Consider the following 20,787-nt stretch of genomic DNA (forward strand, 5'->3'; position numbering starts at 1 on the left):
TTAGGTTGAACAGTGGCACACGTGACTTTTTTACTGACTACGTAATATGCTAACATTGAGGCCCACCCAAACTTGCTTGGGAATATTCCTCTGCCAGGCCATTTTCATTTCCCCAGGTACTCGCTGCTGTAATCCAGGTAGTGGCAAATTCGAGGGCCATTTGGCTAGCTCTGAAGAGCACCATCGACCTTGCCCTTCCTGGCCTGGTGGGAACTGCGAGCTTTAATACTCCCTCACTGTTCTGGTCTCTGTTCTGGGTTCCTCCGCCATCTTGTCTTATAAACTGACCCCTGGGGCATTGGTGCCACTGACTGACCATAGTGTTTGGGGCAAGTTGCTCCCCTTCTCAAACCTCAGTTTCTTCCAATGGAAAAATGACATTTCTAGATTGTTCTGGTCTCATGGTGCTATGTTCTCACCACACAGTCTGTTGAAAAGGCGCAAAAACCCCCTTTCCTCCCGTGGTCACAAGGTCAGAAACCACCTTCCTGTCAGCCCCAGTTCACAAAACCTAGAATTTGTAGGAAAGTTAAAACCTAAGACTGTTGCCTGGTCAAATTTAAAGCCTTTCCTTTCATTAAAAAAAAAAAAAAAGATCCAGAAATAACAATACGTTCTTTTTGTATTCATGCTATACCATTGTTATGTTAATGCTTTACATTTGTCTAAATGGTTTCTCTCCCGATTTGGGAAGCAAAACTAAGGGCATGGGCTTAAGGGGCAGAGAGCCTGTGTGTTTTTTAACTCTGTGCCTCAGTTTCTCCACTTATAAAATAAGGAAAATGATGCCTTTTGTTGAGGGTTTTAAAACCTGTGTCTGGCACATTGTAAAAGCTCAAAAGATGGTATCTGTCCGTATTATCTGGGCTTTGTAAGACCGATCAACACAGTTAACATTGCACCTGACAGGATCCCTGGGGTCTGGGCGTCCTCGCTCAGGACGCTTTTGATGGAATGAATGAAAAGGAGGAAAGGGAGCCACGGAGTGGTCACAGAACAAGGGTGTCATGGGTAAGACTTGAGTCTTGACACCCTGGGTTATTTCTCTTTACTGGTGGCCTGCCTCTTTTTTGGTCTGTGCCCACCCACAGGGGTGAAGAGCAGCAGTTTTATTTATTTTTTTATTTTTATTTTATTTATTTATTTTTTAAGATTTTATTTATTTATTTGACAGAGAGAGATCACAAGTAGGCAGAGAGGCAGGCAGAGAGAGAGAGAGAGGAGGAAGCAGGCTCCCTGCCGAGCAGAGAGCCCGATATGGGACTCGATCCCAGGACCCTGAGATCATGACCCGAGCTGAAGGCAGAGGCTTAACCCACTGAGCCACCCAGGTGCCCGAAGAGCAGCAGTTTTAATGCAGGCGTTGGGTGGAAGTCACAAAGTCCATGACTGGTCCATGAGCAGCACTTGCGAGCAATGAAATCTATTAAAATAGGAGACCGCAGAGGGCATCACCGAGAAAGATGTATTTTTCCTGTGCCTCGTGGTCAGAGTTTGAAGAATGTGGGTTTAGAGCATGGGCATCTGTGTCAAGCAAACTCGAGCTTGAATCCTGGTCTGGCATTTGAAGTGGGGGAGGGCGGTGGTGACGATGATGGTGACGGTGGTGGGGACGATGGTGGGGACAGCTAACATCTACTGAGTGCTTAGGGTGGGTGAGGCACTCTTCTAAATATCAGCTCAGCTACTTCTCACGGCAGCTCTGTGAGATGCGTGCTGTCAGTAGCTCCATTTTGCAGAGAAGGAAACTGAGGCATAGAGAGAGTAAGTGATTCTTCCACAAGCTCTGGCTGCAGAGTCCTTCATTACAGCGCGGTCCTGCCCCACATGTAGGTGTTTAGTTAAGTGTAGTCCAAAAGAGAAAGACTGGACTCGTCAGTGACCCTGGCCTTGGAGCCGCCCAGCCCTCACCCCCCCCCCCCCAAACCCCACCAATGCTGCTTCTTCGGTGCTACTGGGAGCTGGGGGTGGGGCGGTACCGACTCTCAGAGAAGCTTACCTAATCTCCCACCCGCCTGGGGAATGTGAGAGGGGAAGGTCCCAAATGGCTTTAGGCAGGCACCAGAAAGAGGAAAAATGAAAACCATGTTCAAGATAAATCGAGCCGTTCTTAAAAGTTAGAAAGTAGACTTAATTAGGACCAGCTCTCCCCATCCAAAACCACAAAAGTTAAAATGGGAAAATATTTCCAGAAATGCCCATTATGTGTTGTTAAAAAATATCTAGAGTAAAATATATGTTTTATTTTATACATGCCTCCAGCTAAAAATTATGCTTTTTACTCTCTCTCTCTCTCTCACAGAAGATGGGAATGTAGACCCAAATCTAGACGGCCCCGAATCAAATTTAGGTTGCTTGCAAGCTTTGCAGTTTTCTATCGGCCAGATCTTAGTCAAGCTCCTCAGAGGAGAGAAGAGGGAAGAGGATTGGCGGTGGGGGGGGGGGGGGGTCCATGGGGCTGGGAAAGAGCCTTTCCCGACTGGCTGTGGCCTGTCAGCATTTGCTCCTCCTCCATTCACTGGCATCCCCCTCGTCTCCCATTGGTGCCCACGACGGCCCATCTCTCATCACGGCGTCTGCGGTCCATCTCTGAACCCGCAGAAGGGCCGCACGTAATTAGAAGAGGTCAGCCAGGGGAAGGGGGAGGGGCACGAGGCTTGGTGTCTCTAGATGGAACCTCCAAAACTCAGTTACCGGGTCCCCCCCTCGGCTGCCTGTCTCCGTAAAGCAAGACTGTTAACCTCACCAGGTTTCTCTGGGAGCATCTGAAGATGCTTCGTGCTATAGAAAGCGAGTCCCTGTCTTCCAGGTGGTTGGTCTTTAAGAAAGGAAAGAAGAGAAAAGAAAAACTTACTGTGTAGAAAAACACCTTTGACTTGGTTCTGTTTTGAAAAATGATTTCTTCATGACAAATGAATACCCTTTCTGGAAAATGCGACTTGTCCCAGAGACGTTCTTGCTTCTAGAGTGTTTTCACGCTGGGGGTGGGGGGGCTCACTTCCTGGACCCTCGGGCTTCATCCACATCATGGGTGCTGCCCTGAGGTTCCTAGGAGCACCCCCAAATGGAAGTTGAAAGTCATTTAGTGTTGTTAGCCTCTCTCCCCCGGTAGGGCAGCTGGATGTTTATTCTGCAGGAGCCGTGTTTCAGAGGGCCGAGCCCTCTGTGCTGACTTGGAGCCATTGTGCCGACCCTTTGATGGGGACGCAGCCCAGCCCTATCATACCTCTGTTTTGCACAAACCACCAAATGTCCTCCTGAGCTGGAGGACGCAAGATGTCCAGATAACATGCAACCAGGGGAAGAGCTAATACCGAACTTTCTTTGATCATTTTAGTTAAGAAATGCCATGGTAAACCGGAAGACTGGGAAGTTCTCCATGGAGGTGAAGAAGACAGTGGACAAAGGGGTACATTTTTTTTTTTCTCAAACCTTCTTACTGCTTAATTTAAAACAACCCACTGTGAAAAATTAGCTTTGAAAGCTCTATCTGGAATAAATATCTTTCGCTGAGATCATTTTTCTCTTGTCTTTACTTATCTCAAACGAGATTCATGTAAGACTGTTAACCTGATCACAGTGTGTCCATTTGTTTTTATTTTTTCCTGAAAGCTTCACCTAGCAGACTAACCGTATTTTCTTCTCTCTACGACTTTTTTTTTTTTTTTTTCAATCTAGAAACGGGTTTTGGTGATGACAAATGACTACTATTACACAGACATCAAGGGTACTCCTTTCAGGTAGAGCTGACCATAATACATGGACATTCCATCAGATCCATCAGTTGTGTTTGTACAAAACCTGCTGGCGCTCTCAGAGCTCATCATCTGAAGATAACCACACACCCTGCCGAAAGGCTGGAAAGAGTGAGGAAGGGGCTTTTCCCAGGCTGCTTTTGTTTCTGTTTTCCAGAAGGGGGAAGACGGTTCAGGCTCACCTAGGAGAACTCACTCGATTGGTCATGGCTTTTGCATCTCATTATCAAGCAAGTCAGCTTTGGGGGTTCCAGCGAAGGGTGGAGCGGGGGCGTTCAGAGGGTTGCCAGGTCCTTAAACCATCTGGCTCACTTGCTGCCCAGTGAGCTCCATTTCACCTTTTATTTCCATGATCAAGCAAGCAAGCCTGTGCACGAGGAGATAGCATACCCATCCCTCCATGCTGTGCTTCCATTTTAATTTCTCCGAACTGTCCTTCTGTGCCTGTCTACCTCTGGATCCTATTACCTCTCTGTGACCGTCCTGAAAGATGGCTTTTGGCCTCATTGTCTGCTTTCAGACGCGCATGTGGCCTCCTAGAGGCTCCTGCTGCGATGCCCTTGGTCCTGTAACACTTATTTAGGAAGTTATTTCTGTGGGGCTGCTGCTTCACTCCCCAACCAATGCCTCGCAGAGCTGAGGAGAGAAAGAATTTCCCGGCTCTCGATGAATCAGAAAAGTAAATTAGGGCGTTGTGTTATCGTAGACTACCGGGGATCCTGAGTTTGATTCCGTTTGGAAGCAGAGTGGTCGAGGGAACCCGTGACCGCTACGTGGGTTTGCCAAATGAAGAGACTATGTTTCCAAAATATATTCTCTTCCTTCAGAAAGGAGCTTAAATCAAGCCCAGGAGCAGGGCGGGGGGAGCATCTGTTCGACTCGAAGCCCAGAACACAATAACGTGGCCACACACTCGTGTAGGCTAAGTTTTCATTTCGTCCTTGAGAGGGGATTCATTCTCCCCAGTCGTAAACTCTAGGGTCTGGAAAGCCCCGTGTGTGGCTGACTGGAGGGCATGGGCGCGTAAGGTAGTGGGGAAGAGTAGGGCGCATGGCTCTCCTGAGGGCATCCGAGAGAAGGGCGAGCAGCGAGGCGCGTCTCTGAAAACGCACGTGGGCAGCCAAGGGCTGCCGGCGCATCCAGGCAGACATGGCTTTGAAGCGGCTGACTGAACCTCAGAAAAACCAACACCAGTGATAACCAGTGAGGTTTTGAAAGTAAACTGTCGGGACAGTTGTTGACAGAACGTGAGATGAAAATGTGAACATGGAAAATAAAAAGTGAACCCACAAGTCTATTCCAGTAGATGCCGTGGGTTTCAAGGTCTGTTTTGTTTCTCTGCACAGCTTAGGTGTGGCGCTCTCCAGAGGTCACGGGAAATACTTCTTCCGAGGGAATGTGACCATTGAAGAAGGTAAGATGCCATCTTGACCTGTCTTATCCTTCGGTCCTGGCCATTTCACTCAGCTAACTGTCCGCTTGATGGGAGCTCACCTTCTGGATGGTGGGACACCCCACCCCCCCAACTCGTGGGGGCCTTCCTCATGATTTCATTTCTTTCTTTTCTGCTTCAATTCACAAAACTGTTGAACCAATCTGGGGTATCATCCACCAACTATATTCTTCCCAGGCATAAAAATCACTGGCAAGAAAAATACAAAGTAGTGTAAAAATTCAAGCCCAGGGAGAATAGCATGGAAACAAAGGTATGCAAGCCTTAGTCTCCTACACAGCTGAGCTACAAATCTTGTTTGTGCTTCAAGCAGTTCAAGTCCAAGGGGAAAGAGGATCATTTGGATGATATACACAGGTCCAAAGAATAAAGAGCATTTTGAGATTCCCGAATCCTCTTGTCTTCATAAAGCTCAGGCACGTCTAAACTCCCAGCAAGTGGTAGCTGTCGTTTCAGCACTTTAAACTTTAAAACCACTGTCATGCCCGCAGCGTCCTTTGCATGAGCCAGTAACTCAGTTCCTCAGAGAAGGGACCTTCCCCGGTATCACCGACTCACGGGGAGGGTGAAGCTGACCTCTGAAAGTCTCTGCTCCCCGAGTGGCCTCGGTAAGTTCCTCACCCAGTGTGGGTGTTAGATTTTACATCTCCACGAAGAAGGAACAAGACCAGACCAGCGCTCTTCCTGAGTGTCCCCAGAAAGTATGGCCAAGAGCAGGAAGGTCGGTTATGAGCCAGTTTTAATTAGTTAGACCTGGTTACAAGTGCATGTGGTGAACTTCCAGAAGCTGGACCCTTTCGGGGCTCACTCTGATGACGTAGTGGAGAATGAAGAGATTGGCACTCCCTGAGATGCCAAGTTCCACAGCCAGCTTCCTGGGGGTACTGCCAACTAGTGCGTGTTGTTTTACAGGTGTTAGTTTTTGTCTCCCAAATAATCATAAGGTCTTAAGGACAAGGAAGGAGATTGAAAGGTCATCAACATCATGTGATGTCTCTTCCCAGAGGCTAGAAAGAAGGAGCAGGTAGCTTTATCAATTGGGCAAGATACTCAATAAGATGTGTTCTCAGAAATCTTTTTTTTTTTTGAACTTCTAGAATTTTCTGGATGAATGAGCCATGTGTAGCTCATGTAAGCCTTGTGTAGCTCTGCAGATATCACTGCCCATGAGGCCAGAAAATTCATGTCTGAGCTATCTGAGGTCAAGCTGAGGAAACAGCTCATGGTCAGAACAATAAAAAGAGAGATTGTTAGTGGACTGCTGGCCTCTCATGCATCCATTCCCTTAGCCAGTCCTCAAGACATAGGCCTGCCTCTCTCTCTCTTTCTCTCTCTCTCCCCCTCCCCCCACCACACACTGTTGTTTCACACTGTCGTTTGAGTCATTCCTTCAGTCACTGTCTTTTACCTGCTGTTCCATAGCTGTTATCCTGAGAGGTCACAGAGAGAATTTCCGAACTCACTGTAGTCACCATGTTAGAAATTGGTTTGAATCCCAGCAAGGGGAAGCGTATCTGGTTTTCCATACCAGCGAGGTCAGATCTTCCTCTCTCTGTTGGTCCTCTGTCAGTCCTGCCAACTTGGAGGAGCTGGGCCTGAGAAAGCAGCTTCCCCTTGGACTAACTGGTTGAGGTTCTTGTTCTCCTAAGAGCCACAGCACGATCATTGGTCTGCTCTGTTCTGGGAAAAGTCAGGCTTTCCTGGGAATGGCAGTCACACTTCTGTAGGATCTTACGTAAGGAACACTGCCCCACAGAATGTGGCCGTTCTCAGCATGGTTGGCCATAGTAGGTACTACAGAGATGGTCAACAGCAGACAGATTGCTGACAGCGTAAGGAGTTGCTACTAAGGCTGAAGGTATGGGCTGCAGTCTACTTGCTGAAGCTGTTTCTCTTCCAAATTTCCCTGACACTTTATATCATATATATGTACATATATATGTATATACGTGTAATGGTATACATATGTGTATATATATGGTGTATACATATATATGTGATATGTGTTTTGGTATATATGTGTGTGTATATATGCATATACACTGTTACATATGATATACATATATATATATCATTTTATATATATATAGAGAGAGAGAGAGAGAAAACGCATAATAGTTCAGTGAATTAGACCTTATGTCATTATTGTCTGCATTATCAGGCATCAGTAGATGTCATGTCAGGAGGACCAAAATCAGAGGTGAGCGGCTTTGAGAAACATTCCATTTCCTCGGTTCCCTGGGAACTCAGAGAGGAAACAATCAGAAAGATCTCGCTTCTGGGGATTCATCTATAGGGCCTATGAAACAGAGCCAGAGAGGGCTTTGTGGATGAGAACAGATACTAGTGAAATTCAGAGAGTTGACATCATTAACCCAGTATTCTGGGAAGGTGAGACCTCAGGGCCTTTGCACTGCCTTCTGTTGAGCTCTCTCTCCCAGTCATCTTTATGGCTCTGTCTCTCACCTCCTTCAGGTCTTTGCTTGAAAGTCACTTTCTCACTGAAGCCTTCCCTGACTACCCTACTTAAAAGGGGAATTCTTTCTCCTTTATTTCCTATCTCTGGCTTGGCTCTTTTCCTTCACAGCTCCCATCACTAACTGATATGCTCTGTATTTTCATCTTATTTGTGTATCTCTTCCCACCACTAGGAGACAGATACCGTGAGGGTGGTGATTTTGTTGTGTTCACAGCTGTAGTCTCAGGGCCTAGAATAGTAGCTGGCATACAGTTGATGCCAGGAAGGAAGGCAGGAAAGGGAGCAGGCAGGGAGAAACTGAAGAAAGGATGGACAGAGGCAGGCAGACATGGCTGTGTAGGTTACCCTGGGGACTCATCTGTCCCACTTAACCCTCTCACGGAGTCCATAGGTTAGGCTCTATCATCCACATCTTCTGACTAATTGAACTGAAAGAATTGAAATGACACCCCCAAAATCATTCAGCTGGTAGGTGCTGGAGCCAGGAAATGACACTTGGCTTCCATATGATGATATTCGGTCCAATGTGCTCCCTACTTACTATAAAATCAAGCAGGACTATGCAATATTAGGTCTAGTGTTTTGCTGTTTATGTTATACATTTATATTTGAGGAGGAAATTGGCATCCTGAGTCCAGTACGATACCGTTGGCCATTTGGGAAACTCTGACCCCCTCCAACAGACTGTACACACCATCCGAGTTCCCGCAGTCATTACTCAGAAGTATGTATCTGCCGATGAACCTTCAAAGTGAATTCACGTAAAGCTATAATGAAAGGAGTGATTCCACAGAGTTAGAGTGGTCTAGAACGTTCTGTTAAAAACTCCCCAATTCTCTGCAAACCCCAGTGGTCCCAGCTACCTTTGTGGACCCATGGCTCATTTTTACTTAGGATCCTGTAACAACTAGCCATGTTTCCTGGTCAAAACCAGTTGAGTCTTGGCAATTTCCTATCGTTCAACCTATCGTTTTGCCTTCACAACCACCCAGCAGTTAGGGATTATGATTATTCCTGTTTTACACGTGAAAAAAACTGACACGTGGAAAAGCAAAGGAACCTGCTGACCTCAGCCCGAGTTAAGCGGCCCAGCCCAGCCCCCTGCACGGGCCATGCCGGGCTGCAGCATCGGTGTTTCCACCATCATACTAAGCTCGTCTCCAGGACTCACTGGTGTATTGTGTCTTCATGGAGTTCAGCCTTTCCTGGGTCACTCAGCCTGGGAAGGCGCCAGGTGGTGGGCGAGGGAGATGGAAGTGGGGAGAGAGTTCCGTGTCCTTTCCTTTGTTCGGAATCCCGCCTACAGAGCCGATCTCTTTGGGGTTGATGTCTACTCTTCACCACTCCGTGGCCCGTCCCTTAAACATTTGGAGTACAAGAGAAGATAAGGGCTGTCAGTGACCCACACAGGTGGTCCTTACTCATTAACCCTTTCTCCTTGACCTCCAGGCCTGCATGACTTAGAACACCCCGACGTGTCCTTGGCAGATGAATGGTAAGAACTAAACCGTCCTTCGTCAGCACGGGTGTTGCTTGCCGTCTTTGATTTTGAGTCCTCTGTACTCCCTTCCAAACCTTCCCGCTTCAAAGGCAAAGGAAGGCGATGCCACAAATCCTCCCATGTTCTTGTTTTGGCCCCTGTCACGGCCTTAGGTCCTACTGCAATACTGACCTACACCCGGAGCATCGTCATCTGTCTCAATTGGAAGCTATTAAGCTCTACCTCAAAGGCAAAGAACCTCTGCTCCAATGTAAGTGTGCTTTCAACACGTCCTGTCTGGGTATGCGGGCATTGTGGGGGGGGCGGGTGCTCAAATCCACACTCAGCTTTCAGGGAAAGCTTTGCTTTGGCTGGGACTATCAGCCCCCTCAGATCCACCCAAATGTCCGCTTCCTGTAGGAACAGGAGGAAGAGCGAGGGCTCCTGAAAGTTAGGCAGAACCCCCAATCCTAGTCCAACCCTTCACATTGGATTTGTCTCCCTACCGGACCATTTTAGTCCAGCTCCTGAGTAGCATGGAAAGGTTATCACTGGGAAGGGACTGTGAATATCTGCTCCATTATTTTACAAATGAGAGACGAGGGTAGGGAATAGGACTCCTCTCAGGCCGTACTCTAGGTCTGGTTCTCTCCGGAATGGGATCACCACTTTGAGGTGTTGCCTCCCGTGACGTACAGGCCCCTGCCTGTGCTCCTACCAAAGGCCCTTGAGGGCACTCACTGAGTCAGGAATGGCCCGTGGCTGGTGCAGAGTGGGGCAGGGAGAGAGCAGCTGTCCTGACGCTCGCTGAGTGCATGAGCAGCCCCCGGATGGGCAGATGAGTTCCAGCAGCTAGTCTGGTCAAGGAGAGATTGGCTACCAGTCAGCCCAGCAGCTGCCCCCACCCCTAGCCTGTACCACTTACTCAGTGATTGGCGTCGTCCTTTACGGGTGTTACCTCACAGAATCCCCACAGCAGCCCTGTGAGAGGTGTAGGGAGGTTCATCTAGCTTCTAAACTACATCTCGGTGGAATGGATTGACTTTTGGCACCGGCTCCAGAAGAGAAAAGATCAGATGAACATCACATAAACCTTATTTTTCATTTTCTTGGACTGTCTGAATGGCATATTGAAAAAACAAAGGTGCAGGGGTGCCTGGGTGGCTCAGTCTGTCAAGCATCTTCCTTCAGCTCAGGTCATGATCCCAGAGTGCTGGGCTCCAGCCCTTTGTCAGGCTCGGTGCTCAGCCGGAAGCCTGCTTCTCCCTCTCCCTCTGCTGCTCCCCCTCTCTATCAGATAAATAAATAAAATCTTAAAAAAAAAAATCTTTAAAAAATAAAAAATAAAAAAAATAGAAAACAAAGGTATAAAGATAATATGAAAAATTTGCCTTTACCATCCAGCTTTATGAAATCTTAATGTTTTGCCTTATTTCTTTCAGGTACTTTTAAAGGAATGAAACATTACAGATAATATTAAAGCCCCCGAGCCCCCTGTACAGTTCCATTTGCCTCCCAAAGAGAATCACCCCCACCCCCAACTGGTCCCTTACCTCCCACGGATCTATACTGTTACTTTCTCTCTATAGTTATCTCTAAACAGGATGTACCATTATTTTCATTATTTTGTGTATTAACATTTATACTATCTGTATTACCTATGGTATAATGTATGTATTGCTCTACAAGTTGTGTTTCACTCATGGCATTTTAAGATTTATGTGTTGCTCATTTACCCCTGATGCATTTATTTGAATTACTCTCCGGTATCCCACGACATAACACTATCTCAGTGTATCCGTTTTCTTTCTGATGATGAGTTGTTTTCAGTTGTTTGCTTTTACAGCAAAGTGCCACTTCCTGTGGGACACCAGCCAAGAGGAGAAAGTGATAATTAGTTGGCCCCTGGACTGGACTCCTGATATCCCCCAATCTCCTTAGCATCGCCGGCAAGAGTCCTTTTGGATAGGGTCAGATTCCCCACTTTAGATTGGGGGGGGACCACAAAAACAAAAACGTTTTATTTATTTGGGAGAGAGAGAGAGTGAGCAAGAGAGCACAAGCCAGGGGGAGAGGGAGAGGGAGAAGCAGACTTCCCACTGAGCAGGGAGCCCGATGCGGGGCTTGACCCCAGGACCCTGGGATCATGACCTGAGCTGAAGGCAGACGCTCCATTGAGTGGGCCACCCAAGTGTCCCAACAAGAACCTTCTGAATGGAAGGAATCACAAAATAGGAGTGTTTTGTTATCACATCCCTTCCTCTTCTTACAAATGACGGGGAGTAGGGCCCTGAAGAATTGCAGATTATGACAGAGGACAGAAATGGGGACAAGCAGAGCGAATTTCTAAGGCAAGCTGGTCTGCGGTGCGAACTACTGCCTAGATGAGACTATCCATTTACCGTCATCTCCTTTGAATGCTTTGGGGGCCCCCGTGGTGCTGGCGTATCAGGTGTCAGAACTGTTCCGTATTTTCAGCTGGTGGGAGGTAAATGCATAAAGTGGGAGAAAGCCGCCTGCAGTTCCTACGAAGTGAGCGAGGTGAGCCCCTCGTGTGCCCCCGGTGGGGACCCCAGCCACAGCCATCTTCTCAAGTCTGCCCCTCCCAACAGGTGATAAAGAATTGATACAAGAGGTCCTGTTCGATGCTGTGGTGAGCGCTCCCATTGAAGCCTATTGGACCAGTCTCGCCCTCAACAAATCTGAGTAAGTGTTTGCACGTGTCCCCCTTTCATGGTCATTTCCCCACAAGCCGTCCGAAATATGGTTATGGTTTAAAGAACTAAACTGTTTTAGGAACTTGGTGTTAAAGTGCTTTAATTTTCCCCAAAGCTCCAAACCACAAGAGCTCGAGCAGATTAGCGGCTCGGGCTTGGGTGGCAAGCTCCTGGGTTTGACATATAATTTGAGTTTTAGCATTACATGAAATTTGGTGTGCTGAGATGGGGGGTGCTTCTGAGGGAGCAGGAGGCAGAAGGAGCACTCAGCTTCTTGCCTGCCATGGCTCCTGCTGCTTCACAGTCTGGAGGGGACTTGGGATCTGGGCCAGGCTGGGTTGTAAGTAGGATGGGAAAGTAGGAGCTCTGTTTCATGAGGGTGTCAGGATATAACCCTGTGGTTTTACTTTTGAAGCGGAGGATGTGGGGAGAGGGGGCCGGCAATGGTCATTGCTATCAAAAGCTTTTGGCTCCATTCCTTTCTTCACCTTCCCTTTTTTATATTCTCTCCTATCCTATCTATCATTCATTCTGTTCTCATTCATTCATTCATGTTCATCTATGCATTCATTCACTCACTCATCAGATACTGATTGTCTCTTATGAGCTAGGCACTGGACTAGATGTTGGTGAAATGGAGCTAACTCCATCAAACATAGTCCTTGCCATCGTGGTGTCTGTGGAGTGTAGTATGCCAGATTATTAAGAATTGTGATAACTAACTTGAAAGAAGTGTAGAGACATGTAGAGTATGACAAGGCCTAGAGTGGAGATGAAAGACAAAAGGTTTTGCTGGGCAGAAACCAGTTCAAGGGTTAGGGAGTATTCTAAGGAAAATGGAGAAGCATGTGCAAAGGTCCTGAGGTACAATAGTATTTGACACATTTGAGGAATTTAAAGAAGGCCAACAGAACTAAAATATAGAAGGTAAACTGGAAGATGTAGGGAGATGAAGTCGTAGAGGGGCCAGATGGCTCAGGCCCTTGGGAGTCAGGTGAGGGATTCTGGATTCTATGCTATGAGTTTTATAAAGTCATTGAATGATTTTAAGAAGGACATTTTAAGATTTTTAAGAAGGATATGATCATAATTGCATTGTTAAAGAATATCCTTCTACTGCTATGCGAAGAATAGAGTTTAGTGGCATAAGAACAGTAATAAAGTCTCCTACAGCATTTCAAGGGATTTTCCGCTTGGACCAAGGCAGTGGCACAGAGAGAAAAGATCTTCTTGTGGCATGCTTCAGAAATGAGACCCCCCACCCTGAGTCCCCCCTCCCTGGTTTGATGATGGATCTGCTGAGTGAGGGGAGGAAGGCTGAGCTGCCAAGGATCATTCTTGGGTTTACAACATGAACACCTATATAGATAGTGGTTCCATTTCCTAGGACAGGAGATAATGAAAGAAGACTAGGTTTGGGATATTCAGGCATGTCCAGAGTTCTCTTCTAGACATTTTAAGCTCAAATCTCCCAAGTGGAGATGTAAGATACGCAGTTTACTCCAGGAGTCTAAAACCCCAAAGAGAGATTACCGTTCTCATTATATACTCAGGGGTGTTCTTGGACTGCTTACCTACGTGGTTCTTATTCCCTGGGTAGGTTGGGGAAGAATCAGAATCTTTCCTACAATTACGTTCTCTGGTGGATGTGGAAATGTTTCTTTTAAGCTCTCATGAAACTCAAAATCCTGTGCAAAGATTGCTGATTCACTCCTAACACATGCTAAAGATTTCCAAAATGGTAGCTTACTTTGTAGTCCACATCTGTAACTGATTGGGCAGCCTGGCTTTCCAATTTGGGTAGGCTGCAAACAGAAACAAATGCATAGTGTTGGTTTTTATTCACCCCTTAAACACTAAAAGGTAGTATTGGCCATCTTTGACTCCCATCAAAGATCAAGAAACCAAATTATCTTATATTGAAGAAGACATGGATAGTGCTTCGAGTCAAATTGCTACTAGCATTTAGGGAAGGGAGGCAGAGTCAACAAACAGTATTCTCTCCATACTTTTATTGTAGAATGAAATTATGTATGTGTGGACAAGGACCATTTGCTTTTTTGTGAAGGGGCAGGCATTGTAAACATCCTGAACTTGCTCAAACATACACAATTTGCCTTGAAAGTGGAAGAAAATATCTGCAGTGAATTTTAAAATGAGTTTTCTTTGCTAAGGCCATTCTTAGGGGTCCTGTGCATGGTATCCTACAGGGCCATTTGAAGAAACCATTTTTTTACTCATCTCTTTGGGGGTGGTGGTAAGAATACGCCTATGCTCTTATAGAAGGTACAAGATGGTGACCTGAAATGGTGTAGAATTCAGGTCCTAGACATTTCTAGGTTGTAGAACCTGCAGAGTGGATTCCGTGGCTCAGTTGCTGTTGTCACTAATGACGGATTCCACTAATAAGATTCGATTTGTTAGGTCAATGCAAAAAGCTTCCTCTAAGCATTTTCGTCCTCTCCTTTAAGTTGTTCCCGTTCCAGCCTACTTGCCTGAGTTTGCACCCAGAACCCTCAGAAAGTTGTGTTTATTTAGTTTGGGCATGCATTCTCTCATGGTGCTTTGGAGTTCTTAGTTTTTGTTGTTTTTTTTTTTAAGATTTTTATTTATTTATTTGATAGAGATCACAAGTAGGCAGAGAGGCAGGCAGAGAGAAAGGGGGAAGAAGACTCCTCGCTGAGCAGAAAGCCCGAAGCGGGGCTCGATCCCAGGACCCTGGGATCATGACCTGAGCCGAAGGCAGAGGCTTTAACCCACTGAGCCACTCAGGCGCCCCAAGGGAGTTCTTAGTTCTTTGTGTAAGAATTACCACAGAACTTTCTCGAGGGGTGAGTTTGCCTTCTGTCCTTGGTGCATGCATGCATCTGTGTGCGTGTGTTTCTATAATTTCTTTTAAAACTTCAGGTTTCAAAACTGCTATTTCATACAACATTCCATGAGTCTTAAAATGCAAAAGCCATTATCTGCGCACTGTCTGGAAACATCCCCCCGTTGTCTGCTGCTGTGTTTCAGAAATTCTGACAAGGGCGTGGAGGTTGCCTTCCTCGGCACTCGTACCGGCCTCTCGAGGATCAACCTGTTCGTCGGGGCTGAGCAGCTCACCAATCAGTAAGTAGGAAGGCTCCTCCACAGGGGCCCCGGGAGCCGCTGAAATGGGAAATTCAAAGGGATGCTTGTGTTTCTTGATTCCACGAGCTGTAGAAATAAAATTCAGGCCACCCCGGGCCTGCTGACATTGTTCCCCTCTGTTCTACCACGGGGGCCCCAGTGTGTGTGTGTTCACCTGCCTGTTGGCCTTTCCACAACCCTTTGTTCTTCACGCTCGCTGGCTTCTGTCCACCATCCTGGAGTCCTCTCCCGCGCTGGTGAGTCATCACAGGATCTGGCAATGGTGGGGCGGCTGAGGCAGCAGCCAGGAGGAGGACTCCTGACGAATGGCTCCAGGGCATTCAGCTGCTCCGAATTTCTGAGGAGGAATTCCTGCCTGTCCAAGAATCAGGATTTCAAGTCTGTTGTTTATTTGTTTGTGTATATGCTTTCATAAACCTCGGAGCCTCTGCGCTGGGCCTGAGGGCCGCAGAGCCCCACACCCAGGAGTGGGCAGTCTGGTGGGACTTGGGTTTGACAGCGTTTCCTTGTGCTTCCAAAGTGACCCAGATGGACAGTGGGCCAGACTTCCCCGAGTCCAAGACCCAGATGCCTTGGAAAGCACTGCTCATCCTCTGTGTCCTCATTGAACATCAGGGTCTTACCACTTCAAACTGGTGTTGGAGCAGAGCTGGAGGGAGCTTGGGAAGTCTTTTCTGACCCTATTAATGTTTCTCAGTTTTGTTTTGTTTTGTTTTGTTTTTTTCCTCTGAAGTAAGAGGCAGTTTTAGGCCAGGGGCAAATCTAATCCAAGATTCAGAGAGTTTGCCAAGTATGGATGGGAGGGTTCAGACATCACCATAGGACCTCACACACCCTGACCTAGGGATACCGGGGTGGGGGGGTGAATAACCAAGCCACAGGCCGGCCACCGATCTGAAAGGGGCTGGCCCCATGGAGACCCGAGCAGGAGGTGCTCCTGTCCCAGCAAGCCCCGTTCAGCAGTGCTCTGTCTCTTAGCTAAGACCCTGACTACAACCACATGAGATTATAAACCAAGTCTGATAAATGGCGTATCAGTAGATCTGGAGATGGTTTGTGACCTGGCTTTCAATTCCTGCTCGCTCTTACCGTCTCAGATTTGTCATTTAGGAGGTGGGCTGCCGTCGTGACCCGATTTTTTCCAAGCCCTCTCTAGCCCTTTAGCCCCGCCCAATTGTTTGTCCAGAGGGCGAGTTCTTAGAAGGACTAGAAGTGTTGAGATACACATCACCTTCTCCTCTTGGAACCTAGAGAGACAGAAAGAGACACAGAAACTGACTTTCTCATGCTCAGGAGAAAGGCTGTTGTTTGTCTTGAGATTGAAACAGACAAACCAGAAGAAGAACCACCACAACAAAACAGAACACCTTGCTAGTCTGACCTGTAGGTCACACTCAGGACTGTTGGGAGGAGCCCGTGGCTCGGCCCACTGGTTTGCCTCTGAGAAATGGCAGTGGTGATCTCCCTGGGTTCTTGTGAGCATCAAAAACACTATAGATGTAGAGCCATGTTGAGAAGCTAAAAATACCTGCAGGTACAGCATTGCTCTGCTCCCTGTGACACTACTGTGACCCAGAGTGAGTAGTAATTGGGTATCTGGATGGATGAGATCATTTCCCATCTTCCAGAAACTGATACCATTGCTTCATATGGAGGCATCTTGTGGTATATTGTGCCTCTCTGTGTCCATATATATTCATATAGAGGCACAACGGAATCGAGTTCTATTGTCTAAGGGTCCTGTGCCTGTCTACCCCATTCAAGTAAATGGCATTTTTAAAAAATTTAGATTTATTTATTTGAGAGAGAGAGAGAGAGTGCCAGCATGGGGGAGGGGAGAGTGGGGCAGCAGGAGAGGGAGAGAGAGAATCTCAAGGGGACTCCCCACCGAGCGCGGAGCCCGACGCGGGGCTCGATCTCACAACCCTGAGCCAAAATCAAGAGTTGGACGCTTAACTGTGCCATCCCAATGGCAAATGGCATTTGTTAAGACCCAGGCATTCAGAGACACTCTTAGCCAGGGCTAGAAAGCTTTTAGATGTTCTGTGTTTTCAAAGAAGGCATACAGAAAAGAGTGCAAAGTGACGGGGGGAGGACTGGAGACTATGAAGCCCTGCCCCAGGACCGACTGGTCCGAGCATCAGTCCCTTACACTGTGGTTCCATCTCCCAGCACCACCACCTGCTTTTAGAAGCACATTGATTCTCACTCATGGCCCCTGGACTTGCCCATGCCAGCAGTGAATCTTGTGCCTTCAACCTGGCCTCTTGGAGCACGTGTAGGACACATGTGGACACAGCGATGTCAGCCTCCGTAGGGTGGCTCTGCTCCTCCCTGAGTTCTGAGTCTAAGAGATGACTGCTTCATACCTTCCTTGTGAACCACAGAGAATGCAAGAAGCTCCTGAGCTCTGAGAATCCTGTATACTTGTGGGAGCCATTTTCAGTTTCTAGCCTGCGTTCCGTAACTCTGATAGAATCGTGGTAAGTGTATTTATTCTTCCCAACTTGTACATGAGGAAATGGGGCTCAGAGACTCAACCTGTCTCATACACCACCACAAAAACCCCTAGTATCCAGATAGGCTTTCATCCTCCCCAGATGAATCACTGCTTAGTAGTTGTCAGGAACCCACAAGGTTTCCTGGCAACCAGACCCTCTGCTATTAACACCAAAGCCAATGGAGATGGAGCACTGCAGACTCCTGCTGGCCGCCCTGGGTGCCAGCAGGGGCTGGTCATGGGCAGCAAGCACTGTGCCCTCATTATGCAGTGTTCCAAGCCTATCGCCTGCTGTCCTCAAATGTGCCCGTCGGTCTAAGCTGTTTTCCCACCTTCTGGGCCTGGAAAAGGGCTCCCTGTAGCACCATTAACTGCTGAATGAGAAGGGTGCCTTCCTCCCCGTGGTTATATGCATCCTGTCATTGAACAGGCCCATTGCAAGTGAAAATGCATGGTTGTGCCATGGTGCAGTGTGGGAAGCGGCTATCCCTTCTTCCTGGGGCGAGGAAGCGGAGTCTCCTTCACGCACCTGTCCAAGTAGGGTTTAGGAAGAATCTCATGTCTAAAGAAAAGAAAATGCAAAAGCTTACATTTCAGGGTTTGTGAGTCCTCTGGATTTTAGGGTGAGAAAGCATTACCACTGAACGGATCAGTGCCAGGAGGAGCTAGTCTACAACCTCAGTCCTGGGACTTCCCACGCCCTGCACTCTGAATAATTCAGGTCTGTGCACCATCTCAGCCCCGCGCATGACTCCACAGATGGTCTTCTGAATGACAGCAGAGAGCCTTTACATGGGAACATGGCCATACAGCCGAGGAAATTTGAAAGAAATGAGAAATCCTGTTCAGAAAAGATGTAGTGGACTGCTTTGAATACTTGAGGAGATCGTATCAGAATATGAGATTTGATTTATCATGTGATCATTAAGCATATGATGAGTGTCTGATGAGTGCCAGGCCCTGGAAATATCAAGAAAAATAAGGTCTCTGCCCTTAGAGAGGAATTAGGACATAGTAGTACAAGTTAAAAGGAGGCATACGTCCATGCTAAGAACTTTAAGGGTGGCCTCCAATGGTATGGGTTTCCTCTAGGAGTGAGCTTTGCATCTTACGAAGAGATCAAGGGATCACTGGTTGGCCATACCCTAAAACTACAAGTAGTTTCCAAGAACGAAATAATTGTAACTTAGCATGGAAAGTCAACCATGCTGTAACAACGTAGAGTATTTCAGTATTTGTCTCCATTGTCTGTGGAATGCAACTCTGCACTGCGAAATGCTAGATAGAAAATAGTGCCATTTCTGATTTCATGAGTGGCCTTTTCCCTGCATACACACTGTCCCCTGATTGTTCTCCCTTCCTGCAAGCCCTCCACAGACTGTGGGCTAGCCGGGCAGTTCCTTCCTCCCCTGAGTCCTACTGTATGTCTGTCTGGAGAGTAGGTCAGGGAGGAAGGAAGGGAGCAAGGATCTCTACATGGCCAACTCCTACCTCTGTTACACTTTTTCTAAGAAAAGTAAAAATCTACTTAAGAAGTTGATCTTCCCAAGGATATGTGATCACGTGTGAATTTTATGGCAAGACAGAGCTTTCTGACTTCCTTTATCTTCAGATATGATTTCTGGAGGCTTTGTTTGTTTGCTTGTTTTATTTAGATGCTAAGATAGTCCATTCACTAGATATTCTAGGAAAAATCATTTCCACCACTGGCAGTCTGATTGCTGGAGTTCTACAAGGTATTTGAGTAATTTGGGGTGCACGGTGTTAGGTTCCCTCTGCACTGGGAAAGGCAGGCTGGGGTTCTGGAAGCCAGCACCATTTTTACCCAACAAAGGTGGCTGGGACGCATTGGCATCTGTCTTTTCCTTGCTGAGTGATGCCAGGATCCTCACCCCAACTCCTCCTCCTCTTCCTCCCCTCCCTCCTCTTCTCCTTTCCTCCTCCTCCCCCTTCCCCCTCCCCCTTCTCCCTTCCCTCCCCTCCTCATCTCCCTCTCTCCCTTCCCTTTCCTCCCTTCCAGTTTAATCGAGAAATAATTGGCAAACACAACTGTAAAACTTTCAGATGTACAGCATGATGGTTTGGGTTATGTATATGGTAAAATGATTACCACAGGTGGTTGATTTAACATATCTCATGAAGATAAATTAACAAACAGGAGAAAAATACCCTTGTGATGAGAACTCTTAGGATTTAGTCTCTTCAGACCTTGACTGTGGGTCCTGCTGCCGTGTTAGCTATAGTCCCCGTGTGGCATGACCCCCTTAGGACCGACCTGCATTATCCCTGGACACTTGGATCTTCTCACCACCATCCCCCAATTCCCCTTGCCCCCACTTCCTGCCTCTGGTGACCACAACTCTGATCTCTTTTTCTGAGTTTGGTGGGGTTTTTTTTGTGTGTGTTTTTTGTTTGTTTGTTTTTGTTTCTTTGTGTTCCGTTTCCACGTATGTGTGAGCTCATACAGGATTTGTCTTTCTGTGTCTGATTATTTCACTTAATGCTTTCAAGTTCCATCCGTGTTGTTGCAAATGGTAGAACTTTATCATTTTTTATGGCTGAGTAATATTCCATTGTGTGTATTCGTACCACCGTTTCTCTTTCCATTCATCCATCGATGGACACTTAGGCTGTTTCCCTATCTTGACTGTTGTAAATAATGCAAATATCATTTTGAGTCAGTGTTCTCATTTCCTTTGCATGTATTCCCAGCAGCAGAATGGCTGGGTCAGACGGTAGTCTTATTTTTAATTTTTTGAGGATCCTTCATACTGTTTTCCACAGTGGCTGCTCCAATTTCCATTCCCACCAACAGTGCATGAGGGTTCCCTTTTCTCTGCACCTTTGCCAACACTTGCTGTCTCTTATTTTTTGATGACAGCATCCGAGCAGGTGGGAGGTGATATCTCACTGTGCTTTTGATTTACATTTCCCTAATGACTAGGGCTGTTGACCATCTTTTTGTGTATCTGTTGGCCATTTGTATGTCTTTTTGGGAAAATTGTTTATGCAGGTACATTGCTCATTTTTAAATTGGGTTATCTGTGGCTCTTTGACATGTTCTTATTCCTTTCCATTTCAAGGGACTTCCTGAAAGCTGGAGACAAGGAGAACATTTTTAATGCAGACCATTTCCCTCTCTGGTACCGAAGAGCTGCTGAGCAAATTCCTGGGAGTTTCGTCTACTCCATCCCATTCAGCACAGGTGAGTGTCCTTGCTGGAGGTGGGGATTCTGTCTGTCTGGTCCTGCTGACCCAGGCATTGCATGCA

General features: G+C 47.0%; 1 protein-coding gene across 1 annotated transcript in view; it reads left to right on the plus strand.

Annotated features, from left to right (window-relative positions):
- The window catches only part of CACNA2D3 (calcium voltage-gated channel auxiliary subunit alpha2delta 3), an 859,411-nt gene that overhangs the window by 669,529 nt on the left and 169,095 nt on the right, over positions 1-20,787 (plus strand). The window contains exons 19-26 of the mRNA XM_045989865.1: positions 3,338-3,409; positions 3,679-3,740; positions 5,102-5,169; positions 9,137-9,182; positions 9,341-9,438; positions 11,780-11,873; positions 14,900-14,995; positions 20,600-20,721. Of these exons, the coding sequence (XP_045845821.1) occupies positions 3,338-3,409; positions 3,679-3,740; positions 5,102-5,169; positions 9,137-9,182; positions 9,341-9,438; positions 11,780-11,873; positions 14,900-14,995; positions 20,600-20,721 (658 nt within the window). The remainder of the gene's footprint in view (positions 1-3,337; positions 3,410-3,678; positions 3,741-5,101; positions 5,170-9,136; positions 9,183-9,340; positions 9,439-11,779; positions 11,874-14,899; positions 14,996-20,599; positions 20,722-20,787) is intronic.

The sequence above is a fragment of the Meles meles genome, chromosome 20 (assembly GCF_922984935.1).
Source record: "Meles meles chromosome 20, mMelMel3.1 paternal haplotype, whole genome shotgun sequence".
Classification (NCBI taxonomy): domain Eukaryota; kingdom Metazoa; phylum Chordata; class Mammalia; order Carnivora; family Mustelidae; genus Meles; species Meles meles.